The sequence below is a fragment of the Salvia splendens genome, chromosome 14 (assembly GCF_004379255.2).
Source record: "Salvia splendens isolate huo1 chromosome 14, SspV2, whole genome shotgun sequence".
NCBI lineage: Eukaryota > Viridiplantae > Streptophyta > Magnoliopsida > Lamiales > Lamiaceae > Salvia > Salvia splendens.
This window is the reverse complement of record NC_056045.1, coordinates 10,669,006-10,683,043: the sequence shown is the minus strand read 5'-3', so window position 1 is coordinate 10,683,043 and position 14,038 is coordinate 10,669,006. Positions and strand designations below refer to the sequence as shown.

General features: G+C 41.4%; 1 protein-coding gene and 1 long non-coding RNA gene across 7 annotated transcripts; one reads left to right on the top strand and one right to left on the bottom strand.

Moving 5' to 3' along the window:
- Positions 1 to 223: 223 nt before the first annotated feature.
- On the bottom strand, positions 224 to 2,562 carry LOC121763970. Its single transcript, XR_006042533.1, has 3 exons — positions 2,190 to 2,562; positions 977 to 1,035; positions 224 to 450 (listed from the first exon to the last, which is right to left on the bottom strand). It is a non-coding gene; the product is annotated as an uncharacterized LOC121763970 (long non-coding RNA).
- LOC121763969 lies at positions 1,587 to 3,930 on the top strand. 6 transcript variants are annotated; one of them, XM_042160059.1, is made up of 4 exons: positions 1,587 to 1,937; positions 2,576 to 2,612; positions 2,951 to 3,071; positions 3,600 to 3,930. In XM_042160059.1, the coding sequence occupies exons 1-4, from the start codon at positions 1,808 to 1,810 to the stop codon at positions 3,684 to 3,686; spliced, it is 375 nt and encodes a 124-aa protein (XP_042015993.1). In that variant the 5' UTR covers positions 1,587 to 1,807; the 3' UTR covers positions 3,687 to 3,930. The 6 variants fall into 6 exon arrangements, 5 of the variants coding, with proteins under 5 accessions (XP_042015993.1, XP_042015992.1, XP_042015995.1 ...); XM_042160058.1 differs by having other exon boundaries at positions 2,576 to 2,633; XM_042160061.1 differs by having other exon boundaries at positions 2,576 to 2,633; positions 3,596 to 3,930.
- Positions 3,931 to 14,038: the final 10,108 nt, after the last annotated feature.

The window sequence follows — 14,038 nt, the reverse complement described above, 5'->3', positions numbered from 1 at the left end:
TTTTCGTTGTGACTTCTGTATCAAGAATTATTCATATTCTGTAAAAAGGTATTAGACTTTCAATGCTACTAGTGTTTTATAGTGTCACGACCGCAGTTAGCTAAGGATAGCATAACCTGGGGAACCGTGACTAAGGAGGGATTATAAGAAGCGGGGATAGAATTTAGGGGAAATTAAAGCCAAAGCAGAACGAGACGCATATAATAAACTCATATAGGGAAATACTTATAATAAAATACACTCGATCATGCAGAATCGAGTGACTGTTCATACAAGTTCTGATTATCAGAGTCAAAAGTAAAATAGACACTGCCTCTTTACCGGCACAGGCAGCGGAAACAAAAGAACGCGGTCCATGTATGGAGACATGAACCTCCGAGAGTTTTATTCGTAGTTAGTTACTAGATTGCTCTCCACAGCACTTGTCCCTCCCCCTTTTCACGACTCAACCTGCGCATTTAGAAATATATGCAGGGCTGAGTACAAAAGTACTCAGTGAACACATTGCCGAAAAATACAAATATACATTTGAAAATATTGTCAAGCCACCATCACAGTAATACTCGGGGTTTTATTGAAAAGACCCAAGCTTACTAAAAATATTCACATCGGGCCCTTTTCCTGTACTTAGCCATATCTGATCACATTGTGCCGTCGAGATGGTGTTCTCGCACGGTCACCTACTCTGCCCATCATGTCAGAGGTATCCTTGTGCCGGGAAGGTGGCCACCTTCCTCGGTCACCTGCTCTGCCCAACATGACAGAGGTGGCTTGTGTACACTAGTCTGAGCGGGGACACCAGCCTCACTGGGACCCGAATTCGACTTATATCATCATTCATAATTTCTTTGGCCTTAGCCAAACAGATAGGCATCGTACAAAAATATTTATGGCAAGACAACATCTTTAAGAATCACGAACATGTGTTCGGGTTTTCATAAAATACGATTTGCATTTTTAGTATAAGAGAGCTCACCTTGATCGCTTACTTTCCTTACTTGAATCTCTTACTCCGACCTTACTTGCGGAGCTAACCTTTTGAAACAACATAATAGGAAAATACTAATTTAGTTTTAAACTAATCTAATTAAATAAGTAAGAAAACTCAAGGTTTAACTAATCTATTATTATTGTTATTATTATTATTACTATTACTATTATTATTATCATTTTATTATGATTATTATAATTAGCATTAGTACTATTATTAGTATTATTATTATTAAAGAAATTTCCAAAACTTACACTATTTACTACTTCGCTTGCTAGTTCGGTTCCAACTAAAATTGATGTTCTATACTTTACTAATTATTCTAAAAAAAAAAAAAGAAAGCAACTTGAGTCGCAACTAATTTACTTAACCATGTTATTCTTAGGCCCAAAAATAACTAAATTTCGAAATGGGCCTAAAAAATACTATGCATTGAAGCCTCAAATTAATTTGAAGCAGTTGGGCTCTAATTGTAGTTGGGCTCAAATAAATTATATTACCCATTTAAATAATTCATGAGCCCAAAGTAGGAAACTCACCTACAATAAAATACCCTACCATTGTCTTCTTCCCTCAATTCCCAAATACACAGCAGCCCCCCCTTCTCCCACGTTTCTGCCACTACCGCCAATCTCACCGCCGCCGGCCTCAGTACCACCACCCGCCGCCGCCTCCTCTCTCTCCTCTCTCTCTCTCTCTCTCTCTCTCTCTCTCTCTCTCGTCGCCGTACCGCCGCCACCACCGCTGCGGATCCGTCTCATCCACCGTCGCCGAGGCCCTCCCCAGCCGCCGTGCGTGTCGCTGCCGCCGCTGTGCATGCACAAGCGGCGGCTCCGGCACCTCCCCCCTATGCCGTTGCTTCACCACCGCCAGCCTCCCCCACACTCTGCGACCACTGACTCCACTCTCCGACAACACCACAACCGCCATCCACCTCCTCCAGTTGGTAAGAAAAGAAATCCTAGTTTTCTCTAGATTTTTACTTTGTTAAATCATACATATGTAGATTCTTGGTGTTTGAAGCATGTAAAGAGGTGAAAGTCACGATTTTGGTGGTTGTTAGATGCTAGGATTTGCTATTCTTATGTTCTTTTGTTATAGTTGTAATTTTCTAGTTCTTGGCTGGGCTAAAATCTTGCCTATATGCATGTGTGGAAAGAAGAAGAAGAAAAAGAAACTTATGTTTGTTGTTACTCACCTTTTTATGTGTTAGAGAAATACTTTACTGCAAGCTTTCTACTGTGAAGGTGTACTTCCTCTTTCTTCTTTTTTTTTTGGCTTTGTTGGGAGTAATTCGGAGGAGTGTGTTGTTTGATTGGTGGTGGGGTAGTGAAAGTGATGATTGGTTGGTAAGTATATATATATATAGGAGTATAACAAGTGGTCTGACAAAAATCCCCCAAATATTCTTCTAGCAGAGAGAAAGAAGATTACTCTGACCCCCCACTTCATGCAACATTAATTGCATTTATTGCTATGTCGAAAAAAATCTGATCCTTTCATGATCGAGTCTATCTACTCCTTTCTTTATGTTTAATCTCTTTTATTATATTACTTATATATTTATTGCTTAATTTGGTGCAGGGAGGGACTCGGTTCAAGCTCGGCTGTCCGTGTTAAAGTATCCGATTTTTCGTAGGATGTATAAAATTAAAGTTTGTTGGACTTTTATCGGATGTATCCGATATTATTAACATTTGATTTTTTGGGATCTTATTTATTTATTTAAAATTATTACATTCTTATAGGTGTAATATATCTATATTTTCTATTCACTTGACTAACATTAAAACAACAACGACAAATTATCGTGGCTCGGATTTAATCGCATAAAAGTTACTTATATAAGTAATCAAGCTAATAATATCGTTTCTAATAATATCGGCTTAGCGGGTCGTTATTCTTCAGATTCAATTTTTTTAAATTTATTAATTTGAATTAACGTTGTCAATTATGCAGTTTCAGATTTGTTGTCAACATTGTTGATCATACAAGCAATGTTTCCCTTTTGTTGTGGGATAGAGAAGTTGTGCAGCTTACGGGGAAAAAGGTTACTGATGTGAATGGAAGTACTATTGAGGTATATTTATAATAACTGGTATTCAATTTATTTGCTGGGTTAGTTTTGATTTGATTGTTGTTGTTGTAGAAATCTCCAATGGATTATATTCCTAGGGAAGTTGAAGAGTAGCTTGTGGGTCAAAATGTGTTGTTCAAAGTTCAACTCATAAATAGCAAGGAGTATTATCATAATTATCCAGATACTGTTATCAAAGTGTGTAATATCCTAGAAATTGTTGAGAAGTGTGTTAAACAGAACATTGAATCACAAATTCTAAACTCTGATGTGAAGTTGTCTGATATACTATTTGGATCCAATATTGCAGAGGTAACTTGAACAATAGTTGAGAACTACGTGTCACTTATATTGAATTGATTTAGAATTGAATAGACATTTAACTTCTTTTGAGGTTACTGATAAAGGTTTGTATCACCTGATCTATCTGTTGTAACTAAAGAGAATGTCAATGAATGGATTGCTGAAGGCAGTGTGAAGCAATGCCTGGATTCTGAATTTGATAATTGCGATGATGTTTGTGTTAGTTAGATCAAGAAGAAGAAGAAAGAGAATGTGATTGAAGAGGATGATGATGATCTTATTAGCAACAGTCAGGAGATAGCTCTTGGTGATTAGACTGTGGACATTATTTGGAGTTTTTCAGTTTTCCAATCTCATTTTTTTTCTTTTTTGAACTGATCAGAATGTTTATATTAGTTTGGTCTGGGATTTGGTTGATGGATTATGTTACTTAAGTTAATTGTTATGGAGTTGTTGTTTTGGAATTACAGGTTTGGGTTTTTGGGAAGACTTCTAAGATGAATCTTTGCTAATGCCTTGGTTATTTAATGAAGGTTCTGTTTTGAGCTATTTTTAGTTATTTAATTTTATTGTTTCAGATTATATATAACCTAGCATCACTTTCAGACATACTCTAAATATAATTTCTGTGTTTAGCTTGATGGTTGGTCATTTTTTAAAACTGTTTAACTTCTCCTAATTATATAAATACACATAAAAAGTTTAGTTTTCTCTAGATTGAATTCTTAACACTACTATATTATATTTAGATAACTAACTTTACAAATAAATGTCTAATTCAATTAATTATTGCAAAGATATTATATAGAGCATATTATGACATTAATACACTTCAGGGAAGGTTGAAATTAAGAATTATTTTTGGTAAACCGTTTTACATTTAATTAGCAACTATAAAGCATTATCTTAGTCAAATTCAACATGCAAAACTCACATAAAGCATTTAGAACTTCATGTATTTTAATGGAATATTTTGATGACATAGATTGGTTTTGTACACTTGGATCAAATCTTCTATCATTTACTTGCATAATTTAGTTATCTAAGTGTTTTATTAGTTAGGTAACATACCTTGAATCAAATGTCTTCTCTTTTTTTTTTGTCATGTTATGGATATTTTCCTTCCTCTATACTCTTCCAATATATAGGTACCTTTGCAAAAAATGTGACAATCAGACCAAGGAAATAAGAGCTTATTGAACTTGTGTATATATTTTAAAATAATTGGTTCCTCAGATTTAGTTTGATTTTTTTCTTGCATCAATTTATGCTAGATAGGGAAGAATAACTTAATCTCTCTTGTCAAACTAATTAAACTACCATATAAAGCTGAAGACTAAATATCAGTTTCTGTTCCAGTGAATTATCTAATTTCTCATTCTGAAATAATTGGTTCCTCAGATTTAGTTTGATATTTTTTTGTCATCAATTTATGCTAGGTAAGGAAGAATAGTATAATATCTCCTATGAAACTAACATATAAAATAAAAGCCTAACAATATGTTTCTGTTCCAGTGTATTACCTAATTGTTTCTTCTCATTCAAATTCAATTTTTGAAAGTTATATATCAGTTTATTTAAACACTGTTTTTTAAAGTTCATTATATTTTAAAACATGTTTTCCAGAAGTATTTGAGTCCATTCCTGAACCCTAAGCCTAATACTGGGAAAATGAAAGATCATATTGGAATCTGTGAGGCCTTTTATTTTAAATCCATTTTAAGAACTCATTAGCCTTCAATTTAAACACTATACTATTGCAGTAGTTGTGATTTACATTTCTTTTGTGTTTGCAATGAAAAAACTAAAGATGTCTGCAACCTTAAAAGAGTTGCTCATATGAACAAATATCAACTCCGGTTTCAGGTGAATTTAATACCTTTGATTGGTATGAAGAATTGATTGGTATATCTGTTTATCCTCATTTATCATTCTAATTGGATGGACTGTCATTTTTTTCCTGCCAAATACAAAATATGAGTTCTAATTTATATAATAATATGTACATCACTGTATAATATTGATTAACTTTTTCTTTCACCTATCTCAACATTTCTGAAGTTATTTTCCTTAATCTTCTTTTGAGCAATCTGCAAAGTATTAGTCACATTAGTATAGATGTTGTTTTATATTGCTGAGAATCATCATTTTCTCATATATACACTTGCAGATCTTGATGTTCTGTTTATTTCAACTTATGAGTCACATATTCATTTTTTTTTCACCCCTCAAGTCATTTAGTTTTATGCTTATTCATGCAGTGAAAAAAGAAAATTCTACATGTCCATGGTGTGAATCATTTACTTTATCATGTAGAAAATTGAATAGCTGCTTGAATCCATGCCTTTGTCCACTGAATTTGCAATTTTTGTTCGCAAATGTAAAAAAATCTTAATAGGGAGATATGTTTGTATTAGATCTGAAAGTGAAAGTGTACAATATAAAATGTACTAATAGTCAAAGTCACAGATGTAAGTGTTTATGAACAACATTTAGGCATGCAATTGGTTAGAAAACAGAAAGCACTAAATTTTATGACAAAAACGTATCTTCAGGTATGTATTCCATTGTCTTCTCTTCAATTTTGGACCGATTTTAAATTTTCAGTTGATGTACGCTTAGATTTAGTCCCAAAATCCTAGGGTTTGGTAGTGTTTTCATCGTCTGTTGCCGGATCTGTTCGTAGCCTGAGATGGGACGAACAGGTCGCCATTTGTTCTGCGAGAGCTTGAATTGTCCAAAGCCTCCATTACTTCTCTGATTCTGAAAAATAATACTTGAAAAATGTTAGAATATTCTTAATTTTTGAGGATATGCCAAAAGTAGGTGACATTTGTTTCGAATTTACCTGAAATCGAAACCGTGTTTGATCTAATAGAGTAGATTCTAAACGTCGTGGATTGGGACTAGGGTTAGTGAAACTCTTTCGTCATCGATTCAGCGAATAGTTTGTGTTGTCATGGCTAAGCCTTCGCCGGTTAGGTTTTGCACAGTCGACGTCGCTTTGAAGGTAGGATTTGAGATACCAGTTGGACGTTGTTTAAGTCTAAAAGTGTAACACCCCGACTTTTGACATCTTTTTAGCTCTTCTCAAAGGACATTGAATGGCTAGACGATTTTTTTTTCGCATAAAGTTGCAACGATTTAAGGAGCATTTGGATGTTTACGATCGATCAAGAAGATTCTCAAATTTCATATAGTACAAAAGAATTCAAGTCCAAATAAGCAATCAAGTCCATAATGATATAAAGGACACGTGTTGGGCTATGTCTAATTTCTCTTGAGCCCAAATTCTTTTATGCTCGGCCCAATAACTAAAAGATCAGCCACTTCAAAGCCCAAACCACTGCCCATGTCCGACGAGCCCGTCGAGCCCAGGGCAGTGAGCCCATTCTCAGACAGCAACGTGGCAGCCAAGTCATCTTCCCCACCTACAAGATAAATCCAAATTCAATTAAGGAAAGCAAGTAAGGAGTTATTGAAGATGAGTACACCTACACAAAATGTCAAAAGTAATTAACAAAGAGCCAAGGAAGAGCTGGCTGTCCCTAATCAAAATCTTGACCAAATCCCAATAGGTTGCATGAGCTGCAACAAGAAAACAATCTCCATTTAAGTCCTTAGAGTACAATCTGCAGCCAAAGTACTACACAACTTATTTCCATCAATTCACCAAGCAAATTCGAAACAGTATATATACTCCTCTGTCTATTCCAACGTCCTCATCACACACAGTCTTGGACAATCAAATTCAGAGAGTTAGTAAGAAAAGAGAGAGAGCTAGAGGTGGGCAAGAATTTGGAGTTCGTATTCAATCATTTCAATAATTCACATATCGAAAGGTATAATTCTTTCCCTTTTCAAACTCTTCTTTTTCTTCACGAATGGCATAGAATGCATATTTCGAACAGTAGCATCAAATCGGGCACCCTCTTAATGTTGTAACTAAAAAACACTAGTGATGAATCCGCGAATTTCTGATGTTAGTAAATGCTGGTAGAGAATAAAGACTACGACACAAAGAATTTACGTGGTTCGATTTACTGAAGTAAATCTACGTCCACGGGAAGAAGGGAGGGCAAGATTGTATTGCTTGATCTGGGATTACAGCTTACAACACAGACTTGCTATATGATATTTTATCTCTAGAGAGCTTAACCCTCGTCTATCAGATCTAAGTTCTATTTATATATTGAACTAAGATCGTGGCTTGCATCACCACCCTAAGTCGTGGATGTCGTGTAGGTCATGGCCTAAGATCGTGGATGTAGCGTAGGTCATGGCCTACGATCGTGGCCTGAGTTGACACCACGTGGTAGTGGGTGTGTTGGAAGTTGTGGAAATCCTGTATGGGTCCACTAACTCCTTGTTCGGTCGAATACTGAGACCGAACTGCTTTGGTTGCCGATCTGAGAGTAGAGCTTGATGCCGACCTGAGAGCAGAGCTTGATTGGTTGGCTTTTACCGAGCTGTAGGCTGAGGCCGAACTCTTTGGTAATGCCGAACTCATACTCTTCCTTGGGCTTTGGGCTGATGGGCCGTCATTGCTGTTGGGCTTGTTTAGTACGCACCCCATCACTACCCCCCCCGAAGGGCGAAGTGAATCACTTCGGCGAAGTGAGTCACTTCGGCATTCTGGATAAAGGCAAGGGGGAGGCTGATGTCAGGGGACGTGCCTTGCACGTGACTGCATTAAATGCGACAGTAAAATCCGGCCGTTGAATCCTGAAAAGGTGGGATTCGAAAAGGTGCGACGATTTTGAAATCTTCGCTGAATCTGATAAATACCTCCTTTCTTCATCATTGAAGCACTTTTGCGACTGCTTCTTCTGCACTCTCTCTTTTTTGCGAAAATTCTCTCTCCGCTTTCAAGAATTTCTTCAGACTTTCTTCACCTTCAAAAAGTAAGAAAAATGTCTTCTTCTTCTTCTTCGGAGTCGGGTAGCGGTAGGAGAGGCGGTAAGGGGTCTTCTGGCCGGAAAGAGTCCGGGGAGAAGACCGTAGAGTATTTCCATAGTATTTTGAGTAAGGATACTGTGATATCCCTACCCGAAAAATACTTTTTTCCTGGGGGGAAGGCGGTGGTACCTGACGGTGATCATAGGGCTGACTCCCCGCCGGAGGGTTACGCCACCGTGTACGAGGCCTGCTTAGAATGCGGGCTTCGTTTCCCCCTCCCTTCTGCCTTTATAGATTTACTAGATTTTTTTCAGCTTCCTTTAGGCCAGGTGACTCCGAACTCTTGGAGGCACTTGTCGGCCTTCGCTGCCGAACTCCGTAAGTTAGGAAGGGATTTGTCTTTGAAGGCGATCCTTAAATTCTTTCAATTTAAGAGGAAGGGGTCTTGGTTTTACTTGATCCCTGTACAGCCCTTTAGGGCCTTTTGTAAAACGAAGTGGCCGAAGTGGCAAAACCGCTTCTTCTACTATGATAGGACCGCGGCTCCTAGTTTTCCCTGGAGAGGGCCGAAGTCCGTTATCCGTCATCCTCGGCCTGAACCGTTGGACGAGCTCGATGGCGAGCTCAACAAGATTCCCATAGTTAGGAAACAATACACGGAGTCTGAGCTCGTCAAGGGCGACGTCGTGTTCGACATCTCGTCTTCGGACGAAGAGGCCGAGGGTGAGGATTTCTATTTATCTTTATGCTCTACTGCTTTAACGAAGAAAATCTGACTTTGTTGTTTTTTTTTTTTTTTTTTTTTTTGACAGTGAACTTGCTGAATAAGGCTATCCGAAAGTCCTCCGAGCTTGTGGAGCCGGAGAGGCAGAGAGCCCCTCGCTCGGCGTCTGAAGCCGAGAAGAATCCGAAGAGGCAAAAAACCTCTTCTTCGGATCCGAAAGAGCCGGAGCCGTGTTCGGCTAAAGGGAAGGGGAAATTCCATGAGTCCCCAAGAGTGCCGGGGAAAGACCTGGTCATCTCCGAGGTGGTTGCAGACATCCCGGAACACGTCCCTGAGCCTTTTCAATGGCCGACGAATTTTGTGGAGGTAAGCTTTCTGACTTGGCTTCTTTTCCACATTTTTTGATGGCCATTCTGTTGAGTTTTTTCCTTGTTCATCTTCAGAGAGCCAAGCTCGTCTCCGTGGAGCTCTCCAAAGCATCCCACGACTACGAGGAGATGCAGAAGAAGTTGCATCTTGCTCGTAGTCTGGCCGAACAGGCTGAGGCCAAATTTGAGAGGGCCCGAGCTGCTAGGATCTCGGCTCAGGATGAAGCCCGGTCAGCCAAAAACCAGCTCATCATCCTGCAAGAGCAGACGAAGCACCGGGAGGCTCAGAAGGAGGCTGCCGCCGTGGCTGCCCAGGGGGAGGCTCTCCGTGTTTACACGGAGAAACTCTTTTTGAGCGGCCAGTTCTCGGCCTTTGTCGGTAGTCTGGTAAGGCTAATTACCGATAAGGGCGAGCAGGGGGCCGACGTCGTGCTGCCTCTGTACAGCCGAGAGATAGCAGCTCGGCTTCAGAATCTGCCGCTCCTTGAGGAGCTCGCTTCATCCTCGGTCCTGCTTTCTGCAGACCGAGTCCGGAGTTGTCGAGCTGATCGGGACGAGAACCTGGAGGCTATCTTTGCCTCCGTGGGACCCGTTTCACCCGCTTCGACTTACAACGGAGAGGGTGAGGCCGAGCCGCTGGAGCAGGAGGCCGAAGTCGAGCGGGCCGGGCATCCGGAGAAGGAAGCCGATCAGGAGGCGGAGGCGAGGCCGGCAGGATGCGAGGCCGGAGACGAAGCTGGCGGAGTATGATTTCGTCTCCCTTCTCTTAGTCTAGTTTCTTCCTTGTAAAATGGCCTTGAAGCCCTCCTAGTGTAAAAAATTTTCCTTGTGAATGAAAAATTCTCTACACTTGTCTTCGTATAGCTTTTCGTACTCGCCTTTATTCCTGTTGTATTTTACTATCTGCTCGGTACAGCTGCCGAACTAATATAGCTGCTTTGTACTCAAGGAGATGGAGATACTTCACTGGAAACGGCTGTACTCTTCGGCTTTAGACGAAGCTGAGAAAAGAGCTATAGCCGATCAGACGAAGAATGACGAGCTTCTGGCTCGTTTAGTGAAGCTGGAGGCCGATAATAAGGACTTAGAGTCCGATAAGAAGGATCTGGAGGCCGAGCTGAATACGACCATTGCTGAGAGGACTGCGTACGAGGATTACATCCGTGTGCGCGGGGGAGTGACCATATCAGATGTTCAGAGTCGAGTTGACGAACTGTGGGAGGAATATCATGTACTCCGGAGGAACAATGTGCTGGAGAGCTCGGCTTGCCAACAAGTTGTGAAATCATTACGGCGCTGGGCTTCTCGGTACGACATCATTCTTTCCCGGCGTCCCTCAATCGAGAGATTCCTTAGGCATTTCCCGCCAACAGATGCTCGCACTCCAGATCAAGCCTCTGGTTCCCTTGTTCAAAATCCTACTCCAAGTCAACAACGAACTCCGGAACAGCCGGAAACGTCAAGACGAGAACGGGCTCAGGAGCAACCGGAATCGTCAAGACAGGGACGGACTGAAATTCGCCGAGGAGTTGTGACTATGAGCGAGCAAGATCAGCAGATGCTTATTGCAGAGACTCTTCATCGCCGAGGGGTTAGAGCTTCTGGGGCTCGCGGAAGAGGTGTTGGGTCGAGGATAGCATCTCGTCGACCTGCTTATTCTTCATCTGCTCGGAACAACCGAACTCGGCTTCCAGAGGATTTTGCAGATAGGTGGCTTAACTTTAGCAACCGAGGACAGTAGAATAGTCCTTTGTAATGGCGTAATGCCTTCTCGTAGGGGAGCTGAATTGTCAGCCGAACGAGATTTAATAAATGAAATTTTTTCCTTTCGCTTTTATCACTGCTTACTTACAGCTCTGCGAAACAATTTCATCGTGCTCGTCATCGGTCTTATGAAGTGAGCTTCTTTGATCGGACTCGTATTTGGACTTTGAAGTAAGCTTCTTTGACCGGACTCGTCTTTGATCTTATGAAGGAAACTTCTTTGACCGGACTTGGTTTGTGTTCTAATTTGGCGATTTTTGTCGCCGGGATCGAACTTTCCCTTGTCCTAATTCGGCGAGTTTTATCGCGTGGATCGGACTTTCCCAGTTAACCGAAGTGGTCTTATGCAGTAAACCTCTTTGACTAGACATGGTCGTCCTCGGTCTTATGAGGTAAACTTCTTTGACCGAACTTGGTCGTCCTAATTCGGCGAGGTTTATCGCGTGGATCGGACTTTCCCTTATTGCAGTTCGTTTCAGACGAAGTGCTTATTTCTTAAGCCGAATTGTGGTCTTGTATCTTCCTGAGAAGCTTGGACTCACCGTCGTTGGCTTGTTGCAGTTCGTTTCAGACGGACTGCTTGTTAAGCTGAATTGTGGTCTTGTATCCTCCTTGGAAGCTTGGACTCACAGTCGTTGGCTTGTTGCAGTTCGTTTCAGACGGACTGCTTGTTAAGCTGAATTGTGGTCTTGTATCCTCCTTAGAAGCTTGGACTCACAATAGTCTTTAATAATCGATCTAAAAAGGGGATCAGTCTTTAAAGAACGATATACCTTGGTACCATTTGTAAGAGACGACAAGCACATAGAGACAAAACACATAGAGAAAAAATGAAAAAGATGAAAGAAAAAAAACTTTAAACTTTTTTTTAAAAAACGACAAGTAAAAGGTACAAGTAAGAAACAAACAAATAAAAACATATACCCCTATGACCGAACTAGACACGAGACGGACTGACCGGACTTTTGTCTCTTACAAGTGGAACTTCTTGAGGTTGGAGACGTGCCATGTTCGGGGTACTTGTTCTCCTGACATGTGAGTCAATTTATAAGACCCTTTGCCGATGACTTCTGACACCCGATATGGACCCTCCCATGTGGGTTCGAGTTTGCCCAGCTTTTCTGCTCGGCTTACTTCGTTGTTTCTCAAGACGAGATCTCCCACTTGAAATTGAAGCTTTTTCACCCTTTGGTTATAATACCGGGCTACTTGCTCCTTATACTTGGCTGCTTTTATGCACGCCAATTCTCTTCTTTCTTCGGCGAGATCTAGTTCTGCTCTCAGTCCGTCGTCATTCATTTCTGAGGAGAAATTTAGAGTTCGGGGACTGGGTACGCCGATCTCCACCGGAATTACGGCTTCAGTGCCGTACACCAGACTATACGGAGTTTCACCGTTGGAGGTTTTGGGTGTAGTTCGGTAGGACCATAGGACTTGAGGGAGATTTTCTACCCATTGTCCTTTGGCTTGTTCTAACCGAGCTTTTAACCCTTTCACCAGAATCCGGTTCGTTACTTCCGTTTGTCCGTTTGCTTGGGGATGGGAGACCGAAGTGAACCGCTGTTGAATGTTCAGCTCTTGGCACCAATTCTTGAACGTCTTGTCGGTGAACTGAGTCCCATTATCCGAGATGAGGATGTGGGGTATGCCAAATCGGCACACTATGTTCTTCCAGACGAAGTCCAATGCCTTTGAGCTCGTTATCGTAGCTAATGGTTCAGCCTCCACCCACTTCGTGAAGTAGTCCACGGCAACGATAAGGAATTTCATTTGCCGAGGAGCTTGAGGAAGTGGTCCCACTATGTCTATGCCCCATTGCATGAAAGGCCAAGGGCTTTGCATAGTGTATAGATCGGTCTGCGGCATCCTTGGGACATTTGCATGAATTTGGCACTTCGTACACTTCTTGACGAGCTGCACTGCCTCTTGTACCATGGTTGGCCAATAATATCCCCATCTCAGAACTTTTTTAGCTAAAGCTCTGGCTCCGATGTGGCTACCGCACGATCCTTCATGAACTTCTCTGAGGATGTAGTCCGTCTCTTCTGGTCCTACGCACCGCAATAACGGCTGGAGGTAAGACTTTCTAAAGAGGACTCCTTCATGAAGTTCGTACCGAAGTGCTCGGCACGTGATCTTCCGAGCTTCTCTCTTATCCTCGGGCAATTGTCCTTGATCCAGATACTGCAAGATCGGCGTCATCCAGTTCGGCGAGCTGGATACTGAATGTACCTCGGCTTCATCAATGCTTCGATGCATTAATTCTTCCGCCTTTGAGCTCGGATCTGAGGCCAACTTACTTAAGGTATCTGCTCGGCTATTTTCCGCTCTGGGAATGCGGATTATCCGAAAATAGGAGAAACTTCGGCTGATGCTTTGCGCTTTGTCCAAATACTTCTTCATTCTCTCGTCACGAGCTTCACTTGTACCCAACATGTGATTTACTATGACTTGTGAATCACAATGGACTTTGAGAGATTTGACGAGCAGACTTTGCGCTAACTGGAGTCCGGCCAGGAGGGCTTCGTACTCGGCTTCATTATTAGTAGTGGGGAATAGGAACCGAAGTGAGTAGGTTACCTCGTGTCCGTCGGGAGCGACAAGTAAAATACCAGCTCCACTTCCCATCTTGTTTGAAGCTCCATCTACGAATCCGCTCCAGCAGTCCGGCGGCTCTACTTCGGATTCCAAGGGCTGTGCTAGTTCGGCATTGGCAGAATTCTTCTGTTCGGCAATAACAGGAATTGCTTGATCGAACTTTGCTTCTGCAAGAAAATCTGCCAAGGCTTGTCCCTTGATGGCTTTCCGAGGTAGATATTCAATTGTGTGCTCTCCCAACTCTATAGCCCACTTGGCGATTCTGCCTGATGCTTCTGGTTTGGTCAACACTTGCCGAAGTGGCAGATCAGTTA